This window comes from Mesoplodon mirus, assembly GCF_964341445.2.
Source record: "Mesoplodon mirus genome assembly, chromosome: 1".
Classification (NCBI taxonomy): domain Eukaryota; kingdom Metazoa; phylum Chordata; class Mammalia; order Artiodactyla; family Ziphiidae; genus Mesoplodon; species Mesoplodon mirus.
The window spans coordinates 39,738,906-39,758,991 of record NC_138976.1 but is presented as its reverse complement, the minus strand read 5'-3'; the positions used below and the strand labels follow the sequence as shown (position 1 = coordinate 39,758,991).

The window sequence follows — 20,086 nt, the reverse complement described above, 5'->3', positions numbered from 1 at the left end:
AATGATTTTACATTTTCTTTTTGTGTGATAGGCTTGAGGCTGTTCAAATGTAATTTTAAAAGACTGCTCTTTGGGAAGTATTCAGTTCCTTATTTTGGAAATCTTAAAAAAAAGTAACAGCAAAATTAATAACCATATCACTATCTCAGAACTCATCAAAGCCATATATGATTAACATATCACTTTAAGGTTTTCTGAATTAGAGAAGGTAATATCTTCAACCTAGGAAGGAATATATATTCCTTCTAGTTAGATTTTTTTCATAAATGATTTCAATTTATACAGGTTTAAATTGTGTTGAGATTTCTTTTCTCCTTTCCACTTAAGGAAACACTTATCAAGAAGATATGTGATCAGGTATTTTCCAGATTCCCAGATTTTGTTCAGAAAAGCAAAGATGCAGCCTTTGAAACACTTTCTGACCCAAAATACAGTGGAAAAATGAAGGTAAGTATTCTTTCAGTTTGCATACATGCAAGGATGATATACAATATATTTATCAAATGGTATGATAGGGACACCAATTAATCAGAACAGATGCCCAATCATTCAGAAGAGATAGTGACCAAAGACAACTGGTATAATTGTATCAGCTCACTATGAACCCTGCGTATGGTAGATTTCTCAGTTAGTAGTAGTTACATCAAGTGTACTTCAAACTTTCCTTATTGATGTATTGGATGCATGCCCTGTTAAGAATGTATGCTGTCACCACATATATAATATCTTGTCTTCAAATGTTTAAGGAAGTAATCTACCAGAAATAAAAATGTTAATGCCAAATAAGAGGATGAGGATAGCCAGTAGTTCCAAATTTGAGAAAGGAACTACCTGAAGAGTTCAAGGTAGACAGGGCCTCTATGTCTAGACCGAATTTTCTGGCTCTTGTTTTTACTTGCTGACCTAGATTGTAAGGTTGCTAATTCTCATTTATGGAAAGTGGACATTTGCTGTATAGCAGAAAACTGACCTGTTGGTGCTGCTCTTGATGGTGCATTACTGAGGGAGGGGTGCGAAAAGTAAGGCTAGGTTCTCCAAACATGTCCAGGCCTTTGGGAGTTTCCTGTGACAGCTGTGTGAAATACAGCTTCAAGCCACCTTGCAATAGAATTTGTTTGTTTAACCCTTTAATAACTATCAAGAAACTTTATTTATGGATTCAGATTTTTACAGAACAATTCCCAATTATTATGTTGTAATTAAGAAAAAATAAATTATTTCTTTTGGCAAAAAATAAAAAATAAAAAGGAAGTAATTTAAAATAGTCAGGTTTTTTTCCCCTTAAAATCCTGCAAATATTCTTAAAACATAATGTACATGAACACACAATAGTTTAGTTTGCTTGGATGTCTAAATTCAATGAAATAAAATAAAAGCTAGGAAGATTACCTTAAAATTTTGTGTATTTTTTTTACTGAGATGTAATTGACTCTGACATTGTATTAGTTTTAAGTGTATAATATAATGATTCGATATATATATATATATATATATATAGAGAGAGAGAGAGAGAAATGACTGCCCCATTAAGTTTAGTTAACAGTCATCACAATACATATTTACAGTGTTTTGTCTTGGGCTGAGAACTTTTAATATTAGTCACTTTCAGGTATCAATGTGGTATTGTTAACTATAGTTACCATACTGTACATTACATCCCCAAGAACTTGTCTTATAACTGGAAATTTGTACCTTTTGACCACTTTCACCCATTTTACCCACTCCCCACCCCCTGCTTCTGACTACCACTAATCTGTTCTCTGTACCTATGAGGTTTTTTTTTTTTAGATTCCACTAAGTAAGATCATACTGTAATTGTCTTTCTCTCTCTAACTTATTTCACTTAGCACAGTGCCCTCAAGGTCTAACCATGTTGCCACAATGGCAGGATTTCCTTCTTTTTCATGGCTGAATAATATTCCTTGTGTATTTTACACACACACACACACACACACACACACACACACACACACACACACACACACATATATATGTATCACCTTTTCTTTATCCATTCATCCGTCAATGGACATTTATATTGTTTCCATAGATGTCTCTTGTAAATAATACTACAGTGAATCTGGGGGATGCAGATATCTTTTCAAGATTAGTTTCTTTCTTTTGCACGTGGCTGTCCAGTTTTCCTAGCACTATTTATTGAAGAGAGCCTTTCCCCATTGTATATTCTTGGCTCCTTTGTTGTAAATTAAATGACCATATATGCAGGGTTTATTTCTGGGCTCTCTATTTTGTTCCATTGATCTATGTGTCTGTTTTATGCCAATATCATACTGTTTTGATTATTTTGGCTTTGTGATATAGTTTGAAATCAGAAAGTGTGGTGCTTCCACCTTTGTTCATCTTTCTCAGGATTGCTTTGGCTTCTTGGAGTTTTTTGTGGTTTCATACGAATTTTAGGATTGTTTTTTTCTACTTCTGTGAAAATCGTCTTGGAATTTTGATAAGGATTGCACTGAATCTATAGATTGCTTTGGGTAGTATGAACATTTTAACAGTATTAATTCTTCCAGTCCATGAGCATGGAATATCTTTCCATTAATTTGTGTCTTCTTCAGTTTCTTTCATCAGTGTCTTACAGTTTTCAGTGTACAGATCTTTCACCTCCTTGGTTAAATTCATTACTAGTTATTTTAGTCTTTTTGATGTGAATGTAAATGGAATTGTTTTCTAATTCCACTTTCTGATAGTTCTTTATTAATCTACAAAAATGCAACTGAGTTTTGTATATTGATTTTGTATCTTGCAACTTTACTGGATTTATGTATTCTAACTTTTTTTGGTGGAGTCTTTAAGGTTTTCTGTATATAATCTCATATCATCTGCAAATAGTGACAGTTTTACTTTTCCTTTCTGATTTGGATGCCTTTTTTTTTCTTGCATAATTGCTCTGGCTAGGACTTCCAGTACAATAAAAGTGGCAAGAGTGAACATCCTTGTCTTGTTCCTAATCTTTGAGGAAAAGCGTTCAGTTTTTCATCATTAAGTATGATGTTAGCTGTGGGCTTATCATATATAACCTTTATTATGTTGAGGTATGTTCCCTCTATGCTCACTTTGTAAAAATTGTGTATTTTTAAAATAAATAAGTTTGTGTTAGAGAGAACATCCTATGATTTATTATCACAACAAATAATTCAAATCTAACAATATTTCCTAACAATAATATTTTTGTCATCCATATTGACTTTTATTTAATTATTTTTAAATTGAGAAATGTAAAAAGCCCAGTTAGTTTAGAACTGAGCACTTATAATCCTATAATTTAAGCCAATAGAATATTTCCAGAAATCATGGCCTTCTCTGAAAACTTCATTATTCATGGCTATTTATTTAAATTTTATTCATTGTGATTCTTCACTAAAAGTTGACCACTCTTGAAATTAAATGGAATTTTATTACTCTGCACTTTATATTCTTATATATCCATTAACTATATGATTTAAAACATACTGTTAGAGTTACTTATTTAGGAATAATAGTGTTTGATTAAGATAATTATTACATTTATTTTTATTATGATTTTTAGAAGGGATTTATTGCCAGAGGCTGGGTGTGTGTCTTTATATGAGAAGGAAGCCTGTACTTTACTTGTTTTGTGGGAGAACACCAATAAAGCAGAGACTGATGGTAGTAAGCTAGGGATATGTTTTCAAGACTGTGTTTCGTCATTTGATTAGCAACATCATCTCATGATCTAGTAATACAAAACTTACAGGCTTATAATGGAATTATTGCCTGTGGGGTTAAGAACTCCAAATTGCATGTACTTCTTGAATTCAAGTGATAAAAGATCCTAGATCTGCTTCTTTTATTATAGGTTAGCCGGCAACTGCAGTTTATTTGTGGACATAATACCTACTGTACCCATCATAGCCTCAAAGCTATACTCATGAACTCCAGCTCTTTCTCTTAAGTGGCAAGGTCTTTTTTGACCTCAACTACTATTCAAGGGGATAGGCACAAAGTTGCACTCATTCCCCTGATGAGAATCCTCATTTTCCCTTTAATTCCCTTGGGAAATGCCACAGAGTCTTATTGTGGAGGGTGGAAAAAAGACTAGGAAACCCAATTTAGTGCTGTTGGAATCATACAAGGGTCATGTTCATCTCTAGGCCTAATTTGAGAAAAATTAGATCTAAGATTCATTAACTGTGAACATCCTCAAATTTAGGATTCCTTTACAGGTGGATTGTCTTGTTCTGTGGAGGACAACTGAGTGACAAAACATTGGGTCTGTATTATTAAGACTCCAACTATAGTGACCACACTGTTATTTCTGAAATTTTTAGTAAGGGATCTTAGCTTATAGTTATTCATTTAACTAGTAAGGTTTTTTTTTTTTTTTTTAACTAGCCTAATAAAGACCTTCGGTCCAAAAACATTCACTTTCCTTATTATTTTTTTTCATTTTACTATAAAATGTTCAAGAATACCTGAAATTATAATAGGTATGATACCCTCAAACAATCAGAGTGGATTTCTGTGCATCATGTCCTTGTCTTAAAATGTTAATGTCTGTAAGAGAATGATAAGACAAGCCACAGACTGGTAGGAATTTATTTGCAAAACAATAAGGGACTGGTATCTAAAATATACAAGGAACTGTTGAAACTCAACAATAAGAAAATAAACAATCCAATTTAAAATACAGAAAAGATCTGAACAGATGTCTCACCAGAGAAGATATACAGATGGCAAATAAGCATATGAAAAAATTCTCAACATCATGTCATTAAGGAATTGCGAATTAAAACGAGATATCACTAGACACCTATGGCTAAACTCAAAACACTGACAACACGCAATAGGAACTCTTATTGCTGGTGAGAATGCACAGTGGTACAGCCACTTTGGAAGACAGTTTGGCAGTTTCTTACAAAGCTAAACATATTCTTACCACACGATCATGCTCCTTGATATTTACCCAAATTAGTTTAAAACTTATGTCTGCATAAGAGCCTGTACACAGATGGTTATGGCAACTTCATTTGTAATTGCCCAAACTTGGAAGCAACCAAGATGTCCTTCAATAGGTGAATGGATAAACAAACCGTGGTACCTCCAGACAATGGAAAATTATTCAACAATAGAAAGAAACAGGATATCAAGTGACAAAAAGCCACAGAGTCACGTTGAATGCATATTGCTAAGTGAAAGAGCCAGTCATACATACTGTATGATTCCAACTATATGATATTCTGGAAAAGGCAAAACTATAGAGAAACAAAAAAATCAGTGGTTGCAAGGGGTTTGCAGGGAGGGAAGAATAGATGGAGAATAGGGAATTTTTAGGACAGTGAAACTATTCTGTATAATAATGGAGTCATGGATGCATGTCATTATATATTTGTCAGGACCCATAGAACTGTACAACACAAGTGAACCCTAATGTAAACTATGAACTTTAATTAATAATAATTTATCAGTATTTGTTCATCAGCCAAATATATCACCCTAATGCAATATGTTAATAATAAGGGAAACTGTTCAGGGAAGAGGCCGAAGTGGGGGGAGGGAGGGAAGGAGTCTGTGGGAGTTCTCTGTATACTCAGTTCTTCTGTAAATCTAAAATTGCTCTAAAATATAAAATATATTAATTTTAAAAAGTTAATGAATTATGTGAAATTCAAATGCACATGCTTTATTCAGTTATTTTATTAAAAAATAAAGCTAATACAAATAAAATTTACTTTATATGTTCTCCAAGTATCAAAATAATGTTTACCTGATGTGTGACATTTTTATTTACCGTTTGCTTGGTTGTCCGAGTAGCTTTTTTTTTTTTTTTTTTAAACTCCAGAGCTATTTTTTTTGAGAGATTGTTGCGTGGAGGTCAGAGTTAGCACAATGTCTTTTCTTGCTCAACTATTAAGAATTTTATATTGAGTATAAATTTTTTTATTTAAAAGTTTAAATGTTTATCATTTAATAAATAAAATTGTTTATTGTATATAGTTCAGAAAAACCTTATACTTAGTACAGAAAATTCCTTTTCTTTCCTTTGTGGTTTGCTTTTCCGCAGTGTTCTGGAGCTGTCATTGCCAGAGTAGAAATGCCTTTTTAAAAATAACAGTACTACTCTCATACACAGGCTTTGGGTTATTTGTTTCCTCCCTAAAAGTGCTACATATGGGGACAAATTATTGGCATTTTGAGGTCAAAATCAAATCTGGAATTCAGGGCTTATTGTAAATAGAGAAACAGGGAAGAAAATGAGAAGAGGTGTATATCTGACTGATTATTCTGAGAAAATAAATATCAGAACTTTTAGAACCTAGGTGAAATTAAACACATTTTATTATATCTATCTAGAGAAAACTTAAATACTTCCTAAAAGGAATGCTGCTCTGTAATTTAGTTTCTGAACATATTGTAGGTATAAATAAAGTGTATTTTGGAAATTAAATTAATCCATTTAAATGCATCCCATAATCTAAAATGCTTCTTTTTTATTAAAACCAGATGAGATGAAATAAAAGTCTTTGAGAACTTTACCTCATTATTAACAATATGATGATGAATTTCATGTAATATCTAATATTTTATTTCTCTAACTTGGAAAAAAATGAAGGGAATTATAAAAGATAACTGAGGTTATATTGTATCAAAGTAATTTTTAAGAAATTCTCAAGTGATGTTTATATGTATATAGTATACTTTTTGTTGAAACTGGTTCACTGATGTTCTCTGGTTCCCTTCCAGGTCCTTCAGCAGCTTTTAAACCATTGTAGGCAAAACAAAGATAAAGTTCTTCTTTTCTCCTTTTCCACCAAGGTGAGTTTTGTCTGAAGCATATTCTTGATTGGCTCAACCTTAATTCCTGAGGCATAAAGCCTAAGAGATAAAACAGCATCCAGCCACATTTACTATCTTATGTATCTTCTGTAGGAAATGGTAATGAGGTAAGAACTTTTAAAACAGATACTAAAATTTCAATTATATCAGAGTTGCTTACTGTGAAATAGCAAACTCAAAGATAGATTTCTAATTCTCTGTTGATGTTTTTGTTAATAATTAAAGTGTTCTTAAAGACATTTAAGAAATTTTAGAATGTGGAAAATAGCAAAAATAATGTAATATATTTACATAAATGAGTTAGCCATTTCTTTTTATTCCATTTTAGTTTAAAAAACTAAAAATTGATTTTTTTCCCCTGAAAGATTGATTTTTCTTTTTTTAAAACAAAGATTGCTGAACACGAACCTCAGTTTCAGTATAATGGGAAGATACATGTGAGTCAGAAATTAGAAAAATATTTGTTGTCCTTGTAATTATAAGAAATTGTGATCAGCAATATTAATACTTAGTAAAGCTCATCTCTATAATGGTATGAAACTTATTAAACCATGAATTTGTCTTTTCACGTCTCTGTATTTTTCCTCTAGTTGCTCGATGTGCTGCAGCAATACTGTATGGCATCTGGGCTTGATTACCGACGACTTGATGGAAATACAAAATCAGAGGAAAGAATTAAGATTGTGAAAGAGTTCAACGGTACACAAGATGTTAACATTTGCCTTGTCTCCACAATGTAAGAAAATAAAATTTGATAACTTGATTTTTATCTAATTGCTTTTAAGATTTAAGGTAATCTTTAAACTATTACTAGATTTTCAGTGGTTATGCTTGTATTGCTTTGTTTCATTTAGCTTTAAGAAGAAGCAACAAAAATGCTGTTAATTTTGACTGAAATAACAATATCTTGAGTTTTATCTAAACTTTTCTCTCAGTTCCCTTATCACTGAATTCTCTTTATATGTATGGCTTTATTTTATTTTATTTTATTTTATTTTTGCGGTACGCGGGCCTCTCACTGTTGTGGCCTTTCCCGTTTGCGGAGCACAGGCTCCGGAAGCGCAGGCTCAGTGGTCATGGCTCATGGGCCTAGCCGCTCCGTGGCATGCGGGATCCTCCCGGACCGGGGCACGAACCCGTGTCCCCTGCCAATGCAGGCAGACTCTCAACCACTGCGCCACCAGGGAAGCCCTGGCTTTATTTTTTTTAAATCCAAAAAATGGATGTTTCCTCAGAAATTTTCTGTACTGTTTTGACTCATGTCTTGTGGTTAGAGCAATTAGACTTAATTGGATAATCAAGTTATTAATCAAATAGCTGAGAATGATAGGTAGCAGTGGTTTTCGAACTGTGATCAAGGAGCCCTTGAGAACCCACAGTGCTTAGTGGGCGAGGAGTTTCCCTCCTCTGTCTCTACCTGGTCTCAAGCAGAGCAGCTCAACATTTATAGGTTTTATAAAAGTTAAATCAGTTCTAACACCTATTTATGAATCTCTCAATAAACTTTTTAAGAAATACACTCACATTGGAGAAAGATTTGATATAAACACCTAAGATTAATCCCTTTTGGGGGGGTAACAAATCTGTAACTTTCAACATCTAATGTAATAAGTATTTTATAGATGTGCTTCCACTGTCTTTCAAAAAGAATTTCAAAGGACTTTTATTTATTTATTTATTTATTTATTTATTTTAAATTGAAGTATAGTTGACTTACAGTGTCATTTGTGTTAGTTTCAGGTGTACAGCACAGTGATTCAGTTATATATATACATATATATGTGTGTGTGTGTGTGTGTGTGTGTATGTATATATATATATTCTTTTTCAGATTCTTTTCCCTTATAGGTTATTACAAAATACTGAGTATAGTTCCCTGTGCTATACAGTAGATCCCTGTTGGTTATGTGTCTTATCTCTAGTAGTGTATATATGTTAATCCCATCGTCTTAATATATCCCTCCCCTCCTTTTTGTCTGTGAGTCTCTTTCTGTTTTGGAAAGTTCATTTGTATTTTTTTTTTTTTTTTTTTAGATTCCACATGTAAGTGATATCATATGATATTTATCTTTCTCTGTCTGGCTTACTTCACTCACTTAGTATGATAATGTCAAGGTCCATCCATGTTGCTGCAAATGGCAGTATTTCATTCTTTTTTTATCACTGAGTAATATTCCATTGTGTGTGTGTATATTATATATATATATATGTATATACCCCATCTTTATCCATTCATCTGTTGATGGACATTTAAGCTGCTTCCATTTCTTGGTTATTGTAAATAGTGCTGCAGTGAACACTGGGGTGCATGTATCTTTTCAAATTATAGTTTTCTCTGGATATATGCCCAGGAGTGAGATTGCAGGATCATACGGTAGCTCTATTTTAGTTTTTTGAGGAACCTCCATACTGTTTTCCATAGTGGCTGTACCAAATTACATTCCCACCAACAGTGTAGGAGGGTTCCCTTTTTTCCACACCCTCTCCAGCATTTATTATTTGTAGACTTTTTGATGATGGCCATTCTGACTGGAGTGAGGTGATACTTCATTGTAGTTTTGATTTGCATTTCTCTAATAATTAGTGATGTTGAGCATTTTTTCATGTGACTGTTGGCCACCTGTATGTCCTCTTTGGAGAAATGTTTGTATAGATCTTCTGCCCATTTTTTGATTGAGTTGTTTTTTGATATTGAGCCGTGTAAGCTGTTTGTATATTTTAGAAAGTAATCTCAAGGGACTTTTAAAATAAACATGTAAAATACAAAAAATGAAAAACTAAGTCAAAATAAAAATTACTTTGGTAATTCTCTGGCAGTCCAGTGGTTAGGACTTGGCACTTTCATTGTCATGGCCTGGGTTCAATCCCTGGTCAGGGAACTAAGGTCCCACAAGCTGCACGGTGTGGTCAAAAAAAAAAAAAGAAAAAAGAAAAAAAAATTACTTAAAATGAGGAATCAAGTGTTATATATGATGAGTGAGCTACTTAACTGTTGAGCACTAAAATTCTTGAATTCTTGCAACTAAGGCCCAAGCAGAGAAGCTCTAGATTTCCATTTTCCTGTGAATGAATTCAAGAAGTAATTTCACACAAGAGTCCTTAAATACAAAGTATTAAATGACATAGAATCCTGTCTTGAGCTAAGTTTTATAAGACACACATAAGCATTCTTATTTTTTAAATAATGTTTTTTTAAAGTAATATCTGTAAATCAATCAATGTGATATACCACATTAACACATTGAAGAATAAAAATCATATGGTCATCTCAATAGATGAAGAAAAAGAGTTTGACAAAATTCAACATCCATTTACCATATAAACTCTCAACAAAGTGTGTATACAGGGAACATACCTCAACATAATAAAGGCCATATATGAAAAACCCACAGCTAATAATATACTCAATGGTGAAAAGCTGAAAAGTTTTCCTATAAGGTCAGGAACAAAAGAAGGATGCCCAGTTCTCACCACTTCTACTTAACATGGTACAATGATTCCTAGCCACAGTAATCAGATAAGAAAGTTTAAAAGGCATACAGATTGGAACAGAAGAAGCAAAATTGTCAGTGTTTGCAGATGTCATGATTCTACATATAGAAAACCCTAAAGACACTACCAAAAAACTATTCGAACTAATAAATAAATTCAGTGAAGTTTCAGGACACAAAATTAACATACAGAAATCTGTTGTATTACTATACCAAATAATGAACTATCAGAGAAATTAAGGAAACAATTTTATTTACAATTGTGTCAAAAAGAATATAATAACTAGGAATAATTTTAACTAAGGAGGTGAAAGATATGTACACTGAAAACTATAACACAAATTTGAAAGAAATTGAAGACAACACAAATAAATGGAAAGATATACCATGTTAATGGATTGGAAGAATTAACATTGTTAAAATGTCCATATAACCCAAAGCAATCTTCATATGCAATACAACAATCCCTATCAAAATACCCATGGCATTTTTCAGAGAACAGATAGTCCTAAAATTTGTATGGAACCACAAAAGATCCCAAATAGCCAAAGCAGCTTGAGAAAGAAGAACGAAGCTAGAGGTGTTATGCTTCCTGATTTCAAAATCAAATGTCTGGGGCTTCCCTGGTGGTGCAGTGGTTGAGAGTCTGCCTGCCAATGCAGGGAACGTGGGTTCGTGCCCCGGTCTGGGAGGATCCCACATGCCGTGGAGTGGCTGGGCCTGTAAGCCATGGCCACTGAGCCTGAGCGTCCAGGGCCTGTGCTCCGCGACGGGAGAGGCCACAGCAGTGCGAGGCCCGCATACCGCAAAAAAAAAATAAAAAATCAAATGTCTGGTATACAAAGCTATAATAATCAAACAACATGGTACTGGTACAAAACCAGACACATGGATCAATGGAACAGAGTAGAGAGCCCAGAAATAAACCCACACTTAACATGGTCAATTACTCTATGACAAAGGAGCCAAGAATATACAGTGGGGAAAAGACAGTCTCTTCAAAAATGATATTGAGAAAATTGGACAGATACATGTAAAAGAATGAAAGTAGACCGTTTTCTTACCCCACATGCAAAAATAAGCTCAAAGTGGATTAAACTTTTAATGTTAGACCTGAAACCATGAAAGTCCTGGAAGAAAATATAAGTAGTACACTATTGGACATCGATCTTAGTAATATTTTTTGGATCTGTCTGGGCAAGGACAACAAGAGCAAGAATAAACAAATGTGACTACATCAAACTAAAGAGCTTTGGCACAGTGAAGGAAACCATCAATGAAATGAAAAGGCAACCTACTGAATAGGAGAAGATAACTGTAAATGGTATGTTCAATAAGGGGTTAATATTCAAAATATATAAGGAACTCATAAAACTCAATATCGAAAAAACAATCCAATTAAGAAATTAGCAGAGGACCTGAATAAACATATTTTCAAAGAAGACATACAGATGTCCAACAGGCACATGAAAAGGTGCTTAACATCACTAATCTTCAGGGAAATGCAGATCAAATCAAAAAGAAATTATCACCTCATGTCTGTTATCAAAAAGACAAGAAATAACAAGTGTTGGTGAGGATGTGGGGAGAAGGGAACCATTGTGCACTGTTGGTGGGGATGTAAACTGATACAGTTACTATGGAAACCAGTATGGAGGTTCCTCAAAAAATTAAAAATAGAACTATCGTACAATCTAGCAATTCCACTTCTGGTCATTTGTCTGAAGAAAATGCAAAACACTAATTTGAATAGATATATGTATCTCAATGTTCATTGCAGCAGTATTTAGAATAGCTAAGATATGGAAGCAACCTAAGTGTCCATTGATAAATGAAGTGGATAAAGATTACACACACACACATATATATACACAATGGAATATTACTTGGCCATAAAAAGAAGGAAATCTTGCCGTTTGTGACAACATGGATGGACCTGGAGGTATAATTTAAGTGAAATAAGATGGAGAAAGACTAGTACCATATGATTTCACTTATACGTGGTATCTAAAAAACAAAAGAACAAACATAGCAAAACAGAAACAGACTCATAGATACAGAGAACAAGCTAGTGGTTGCCAGGGGGGAAGGGATGAGATAGGTGAAGGGGTTTGAAAGGTACAAAATAAAGAAGTCATGGCGATGCAATGTATAGCATAGGAATATATTCAATTTTTTAAAAAGTCTTATTTATATGTTTCAAATCTAGCTGATCAGTTTTACATATATTTTGTTTTTTATGGTTTCTAGCTTTTATTTCTTTAGTAATTTTAGTCATTTTTTAAAATATCTTTTTGAATGGCATTTTTGCTCTATTAACTCCTGTGCTTGGGGGGTGCTAATCCTTCTATTTGTTCTTCCCTCTGGCTTTTGCTTATGGTTGATGGTTTCTTCACACATTTTATAATTTTTTATTTTGAGCTTATCTTCAGTGGGGCTTCTTTCCTCTGTGGAAATCCTTTGGAGACTGGTTGTAGGAGTTCTCCATTACTGTGATTTTACTTTGACTTCTTTGTTAGGCATCCCAACCAGGACGAGAAGTTTTGGATTCCTGTTTCCCTATGACTGAATTCAAAGAGTGATTTGTTACCTAAGTCCTTACATTTGTTACATAAAGTACCTTACAAGACATAATAAATCCATTCTTTAGCTATGTTTTTCAAAAGACATATGCTCAGTTTTTGTTTTGTTTTCCCTGTTTTGCAAAAATTTATATTTAATTTCTAGGTGTTGAAACAAAAGAGCTTCACACTGGCTCAGTCCATCATTTTTGCCAGAATCCTAATTCTTCATTATCTTTTAGTTTATCAGCTTTAAACAGCTTGGACTCTTTGTTATGTTAGAGGAGGATTTAGTTTACTTACACTCCTCCCTCCCCATTTTCCACACAGTATTTACTATTTTTATTTTTATTATTTGTCTATAAATTACTTTTTTAACCTGAAATAATATACTTCAATCTTTGATTTTTAGTCCAGCAACTTTCTACAGTATCTTTTAAGTACTTGTAATGTGTGGTATTAGCATTAGAACACATCCACCCTTTTTTCTACTTTTGTTACCTGTCCATATCGTCTGTCAGCTATTTTTTTTTTTTTTTTTTTTGCGGTACCCGGGCCTCTCACTGTTGTGGTCTCTCCCGTTGTGGAGCGCAGGCTCCGGACGCACGGGCTCAGCGGCCATGGCTCACGGGCCCAGCCGCTTCGCGGCATGTGGGATCTTCGTGGACCGGGGCACGAACCCGTGTCCCCTGCACCGGCAGGCAGACTCTCAACCACTGCGCCACCAGGGAAGCCCTGTCAGCTATTTTAACAAATAACTTTGTATGCCAGAATATATAGAAAGTAAATTTTATGTTATCTTTGAATATCAGAAAACGTCTTTTATGTGCTCTCTCACTTGCTACTCTGGCCAACTGTAGAATTCTGGATTGAAAATAATTTCCTCTCAGATCTTTGTGGTATTACAACATTGTTTTCTGGTATTTAGTGTTGCTGAATTTTTCTCTAATGTCAATCTGATTCTCCTTCCTCTTTGTGAACTCACAAGAGTTTCTCTTCATCTGTTGTATTCTGAAATTTCACAGTGATATTTGAGTCTTCGTCTGGGTTTTTAGTTCATTTATTTTGCTGGGCATAATCTGAGGGCTTGTATTTTTCAACTCTGGAAAATTCTCTTTGATTATTTCTTTGACAATGGCTTCTCTTCCATTTCCTTTGGTATTTCTCTCAGACACTAGGTTATCTGATTTTAGGGCTCCTACAATGATTCTTTTTTTTTTCCGGCCGCACTATGCAGCTCATGGGATCTTAGTTCCCCAACCAGGGATTGAACCCGGACCCTTGGCTGAGAAAGCTTGGAGTCCTAACCACTGAACCGCCAGGGAATTCCCCTACAATGATTCATTAAACCTCTGAACTTGGACTCTTATTTTTTTTTTTTTTTTTTTTTTTGTGGCATGCGGGCCTCTCACTGTGTGACCTCTCCCATTGCGGACCACAGGCTCCGGATGCACAGGCTCAGTGGCCATGGCTCACGGGCCCAGCTGCTCCTCAACATGTGGGAGCTTCCTGGACCGGGGCACAAACCTGTGTCCCCTGCATCGGCAGGCAGACTCTCAACCACTGTGCCACCAGGGAAGCCCTTACTTCATATTTTTATCTTTTTTGCTCCATATTCTGAAAAATGTCATCTTGCGATGTTATTATTTTATTTTAAATAACTGATTTTTAGTCTTTTTTTTTAAGCCCTGATTCTCTGAATTATCTTTATTCTGAAATGTCAACACCTTAAAGCTTTGCTTTCCATAATCATCTCATTCAGTTAATTAAGGAAGGGTTATCTGGCATTTTTCCTTGGGTTGGGATTTTTATTGGAATCACTGAATTTATAAATGACTTTGGAGAAAAGTGACATTTTAATGCTATCGAACCTTCCTATCTATGAACATGGTATCTCTTACTTATATTTACGTTTCTCAGAAGTATTTGTTCAAGTGACTACTTCATTCGACCTTTTATAATGGTTAATACATAACAGTAAAATTTAATTCATTGACAGAATTTTTTTGTTGAATATTAAGATATGGTTATAATATAATTTTTTACATATTTATTGATACAAAATAGAACATGGAAGACCTAAGGAATGAATAGCCTGCATGTTTATTAGCAATCTATCTTAATACCGTTCCTCAGCTTGAAAAGGGCTATATTCTAAATATTTTATTGCTTAAGGAGTAAGCCTTTGCTGTTATCCATATGAGAGGAGTGACACGTTTGAAAGTTTGTGATTCTGAGTTGTATTATTGTCAAATAGAGAATCATCTCATCTCTAGAGATAGAGTTTAGAGATTATTTTTTCTTTAAAAGAAGCATTGTCTCTGCTTTAACTCAGACAGTCTTAAGTTGTAACTTCAGAATATCTGTGAAGATTGTTACCTCAAGTGGTGACCTTTCTGTGACTCATTTAGGGCATCTGAAATAAATTCATGCATATCTTACTGACAAGAAGCTAACTGAACAGTTGACTAGACTTACTTTTGGTGTTAAGTGTTAGAAAATACTTCTTGATTTCCATTTTTTTTTTTTTTTTTTTGGTGGTATGTGGGCCTCTCACTGTTGTGGCCTCTCCCGTTGCGGAGCACAGGCTCCGGACGCGCAGGCTCAACGGCCATGGCTCACAGGCCCAGCCGCTCCGCAGCATGTGGGATCTTCCCAGACCGGGGCACGAACCCGTGTCCCCTGCATCGGCAGGCGGACTCTTAACCACTGCGCCACCAGGGAAGCCCTCCAATTTTATTTTGATTATAACTGGTTGATTTTTCACATAACTAGTCTAATTATATAATCTTATGAACCTTGTTTCTTCAGAATTTTCCCCATCACCATATAGACAGATAAACTTCTAACTTATCTTCTACTTGTTGGGTATCTAAATCCCACCCACTCCTGTAATTTACCCATTTTTTAAATCCTTTCCCAAACTTCCTCTTTATCGTACCTAACTTCTTTCTTTGAGTTCAAGTCTCTGTGACATCTTTATGCTGCTGCCTCTAATAAATAATTTTCCAAAGGAGAAAATTCAATTTCTGTTGAATATTGAACAAGTCAGGATACTTGGGTTTGAATCCAGACACTGGCCACCTCAGAGACCTTGAGCAGGTTAATCAGTATTTCAGATTCTCAATTTTCTCATCTGTAAAATGAGAATAATAGTTAGCTCATAGAGCTGTGTTGAGGATGAAAGAATAGAATATATGAAAATATCTTGCACCATTCCTGGTATATAGTAGATGCTCAATAAATGTTAATTTTTTTCTATTTAATAGAAACTGTACAAGAGAAGATTATTAACATTTTCCCTCCCTGGATGGTTAGTATCTAGTGTAAAGCATTATCTAAGTGTGAGTTACATGATGGTCTAAGCATCTGAAAAGGGAAAATCAGCAAGAGAAAACCTCAGTGAAGGCTTTGAAGGTTGAGATTAGAAAAACGAAGAAAATGAAGAAAATGATTTTATTATTGGATTTTAATTTTACCTTCCCTTTAAAAAATACAAAATTTTATCATTATTATATAATAAAATAATTATTAAATGTACAGTGTTTAGACCCAGAAAACTCAAAACATGAGAAGATAACAGTTATTTTTAGGTAAAATCTAATAAGCTATAAGGCAGCTGAAATCTTTAACTCAGTAGACAAGCATTTTATATATTCAGTTTTGCTAAAAGATACATTTAGAAAAGATATCTTTAGAAATAAACTTCATTCCAAAATGGATTATTTGTATTCTGACATGTTTTTACTGATAGAAAAATGAATCTATCAAATCCATTAAGTTATATCATATTTTAAAAACTATCAAATTATACATATATCTTTCGTGGCTTCTTTTCACTGTATATTTTAACCACAGGTCAATTAAATGAAGATAAAGCTTTGGCTTTCCAAAGAATTGAGGGGTTTTAAACAGGAATGGCATACTTAGTTTTCTATATTCTGTGCTTAGAATTATTTTATGTAATGTGGGTATGGATTTAAGGTCTGAGGTAAGGGAAGACAGGAAGCCACTGAAGTAATACATACAGGTGTGACATAAAAGCTTGACCTAGGGCAAATGAAAATAGGAATGGAGAAAGGACTCATGAAAAAAACATTTTTGAGGTAAATTTGACAGGACTGGATATTGATTGACTTTTTAGTTGTTTTATTTTATCTTTCCTCTAAGTCTGTTCGTGACAAATTCTCTTAGTTTTCCTTAATCTTAGTTTTCCTTAATGAAAGGGGAATGTCATGATTCCCCTTTCATTCCTGAAGGATATTCTTGCTGGATATAGAATTCTGGGTTGATAGTTCTTTGAGCACTTGAAAATGTACTGCTTCCTCCTGGCCACCTTGGTTTCTAATGAGAAATCCACTGTCATTTGATATTTCCTTAAAAGTTGTGTATCATTTCTCTCTGACTGCTTTCAAGAGTTTTTCTTTGTCTTTTGTTTGCAGAAGTTTAATTATGCTGTATTTTAGTGTAGGTTCCTTTGGGTTTATCATTTTGGGAGTTCATGCAACTTTTTGCATTCTGTAAGTTTATCTCTTTTCCCAAATTTGGGAAGTTTTCAGCTATATTTCTTTCAATATTTTTTCAGTCTCACTTTCTCTTTTCTCCCAGGACTACAATGATTAGTGTTAGCTAAGTGTTAGCTCTTCTGTTACTGTCCCTCAGGCCTCTAAGAATGTTATTTTTTTTTCAGTATATTTTCTTTCTGTTTTTCAGATTGGGTAAATATCAATAATATTGACCTGCTCTTATGTTTATTGATTCTATCATCTGTCATCTCCACTGTACTATCAAGTCCATCCAGCAAGTTTTGTAATTCAGTAATTTTTCAATTCTAAAATTTTCATTTGGTATCCTCTCTTTCTTTGCTGAGATTTTCTATTTTTAAATTGTTTCAAGCATATTTATAATTGTTTTTTGAAGCATTTTTATTGTGGCTGCATTAAAATCCTTGTCTGATAATTCCAACATCTGCTTCTTTGCAGTGTTGTCATATGTTAATTATCTTTTCTTATAGAAATTGAGATTTTCCTAGACCTTGGTAAGACTAGTAATTTTTTATTGTATGCTCGACATTTTGAGTATTATGTTACGAAACTCTGTATCTTATTTAAAAATTCTGTTTTACCCAGACACCATGCCAGCCACATGGGCTGGAAATCCGTGTCTCTTGCTTGGCCTCTGTTGACATCCTGAGTTTGAGGCACTTCATTGCTATTTCTCCATGGCTTCCACCCACACTACAGAGGGGCCTGGTTATAGCTGGGCAGAAATGAAAAGTTCTGGCTCCTCAATCAGTCTTCTCTGATACCACCTGAGTGAGAATGAGAGGTACCTCATTACTGTCAAAGGTGGGAATTTAGTCTCCTCACTTAGCCTTTGCTGACCAGGTTAGGGTTGGAGCCACAGTTTTTTTTTTCTGTGGTGTTTGCAAGAATAGGCTGTTCATTATCTAACATTTTTCTGTCTTAAAACTCTGTATGTTTCCTGGTTCTTTGGCTAAAGGAAGAAGGCTTTTCTTGGGGCTTTTTTGGTCTGTGACTGTTGGCTGCTGGCATTTCCAGTTCACTGGCTTCTCCAGAACCCAATCTGGGTTATATTAGGCAAAAATAAAGCCAGGGAACTTACTGCCATGTCATTCCTTAGGTTTTGTGGTCTCTAGCCAATCTGTATTCTCTCTACCTTTCATAATCTTGTGTTTTATTTTATATATAATGCCCAGGGTTTTTAGCTGCACTTAGTGGGAGGAATAAGGAGAAGCGCATTTTTTAAAGTGTGTATATTTATTTAGCTGGAGTATACTAGCAGTTTTTAAAACTTATGTTAGGAAAATCTTCGAGAATAGTATTTGAGTATCCAAAAAAATGTAAAAACCAGCACAACCTACTTACATGGTCTCTAATGCTCAAATTTCTTAGGGATATTCTAGAGTGGTACAAAAAAAATTGTTCCATAGCCATTTTACTTGTGGCATATTTGTCTTTTAATCACCTTACTTTTATAATGTTAATGTAATATTGTGTTGATTTGGTTATAGAAACCTGGCATAATTTAGAGAGCAAAATTTATTTTTGCTGTTTTAATGTGCTCTTTTCTGTTTACTCCAGGGCTGGTGGACTAGGCCTCAATTTTGTTGGTGCCAATGTGGTAGTATTATTTGATCCTACATGGAATCCAGCCAATGATCTTCAAGCAATTGACAGGTACAATGGTGACAAAATTTAAAGTGACCTGCAAATACTTTTAATCTAAAAATGCTCCTGAATTTTTTAGGTTGCTTACAATATGACTGTCATTAGAAGATAGGGAAGACCTTGTAAAAAAATTTTAAACTTTTATTTAAGATAACCCTGAACTTCTGAATACAAATGGCAGGCTGACAATAGCCATTAATTTTCCATTCATCTCAAAATCCCATTATTGTGACAAGATCAATTTAGAAGAAAGAATAAATCCCCAGTGCTGCAGGAAAATAGAAAGGTCACTACTAGTAGATCAGAAGTTTTGAGAAACTCGGGGGAGAATTTTTATGATGAAGGAAGGAACCAGCAGAGAAAAGCCACAATCCCAAGTCCACAGGAGAGCACAGAGAAATTCAAGCATGGGTTCAGCAACTAAAGGATATGGGAGTAGACTAAAGTACATCCTTATGGGAAATTAATTAATGTGCTGACTCTAAAATTCCTCTCCCACACCTTGCACATAAAGAGGGATTAACCTATAACATGTGCTCCTTGATCAAAACTGAAAGAATCATTTCATAAATTTTATAAATAAGTGGGGAATGAGGCTGACAAAAGGTTCTTGCAGTGGATGTTTGGACCAGATCATAAAGCATTGAAACCCAGCTTTCTTATACAGTCCATTTCATCAGTGTCTTATAGTTTTCTGAGTAAAGTTCTTTTACCTCCTTAGTTAAATTTATTTCTAGATATTTTATTCTTTTTGATGTGATTGTGAATGGGATATGTTCTTAATTTCTCTTTCTAATAGTTCATTGTTAGCATATAGAAATGCAGCAGATTTCTGTTTATTAATTTTGTATCCTGCAGCCTTACCAAATTCATTGATGAGCTCTAGTAGTTTTTTGCTGGCATCATTAGAATTTTCTATGTATAGTGTCATGTCACCTGTAAACACTGACAGTTTTACTTCTTCCTCTCTAATTTGGATACTTTTATTTCTTTTTCTTGCCTAATTGCTGTGGCAAAGACTTCCAAT

General features: G+C 34.2%; 1 protein-coding gene across 6 annotated transcripts in view; it reads left to right on the top strand.

The window, feature by feature from the left end:
• Positions 1 to 20,086, top strand: part of ERCC6L2 (ERCC excision repair 6 like 2) — a 139,096-nt gene that overhangs the window by 56,457 nt on the left and 62,553 nt on the right. For all 6 annotated transcript variants that reach the window (XM_082630971.1, XM_082630969.1, XM_082630967.1 and 3 more), the window contains 4 exons: positions 328 to 447; positions 6,724 to 6,795; positions 7,407 to 7,552; positions 18,973 to 19,068. In XM_082630971.1, coding sequence (XP_082487097.1) covers positions 328 to 447; positions 6,724 to 6,795; positions 7,407 to 7,552; positions 18,973 to 19,068 — 434 coding nt within the window. The remainder of the gene's footprint in view (positions 1 to 327; positions 448 to 6,723; positions 6,796 to 7,406; positions 7,553 to 18,972; positions 19,069 to 20,086) is intronic.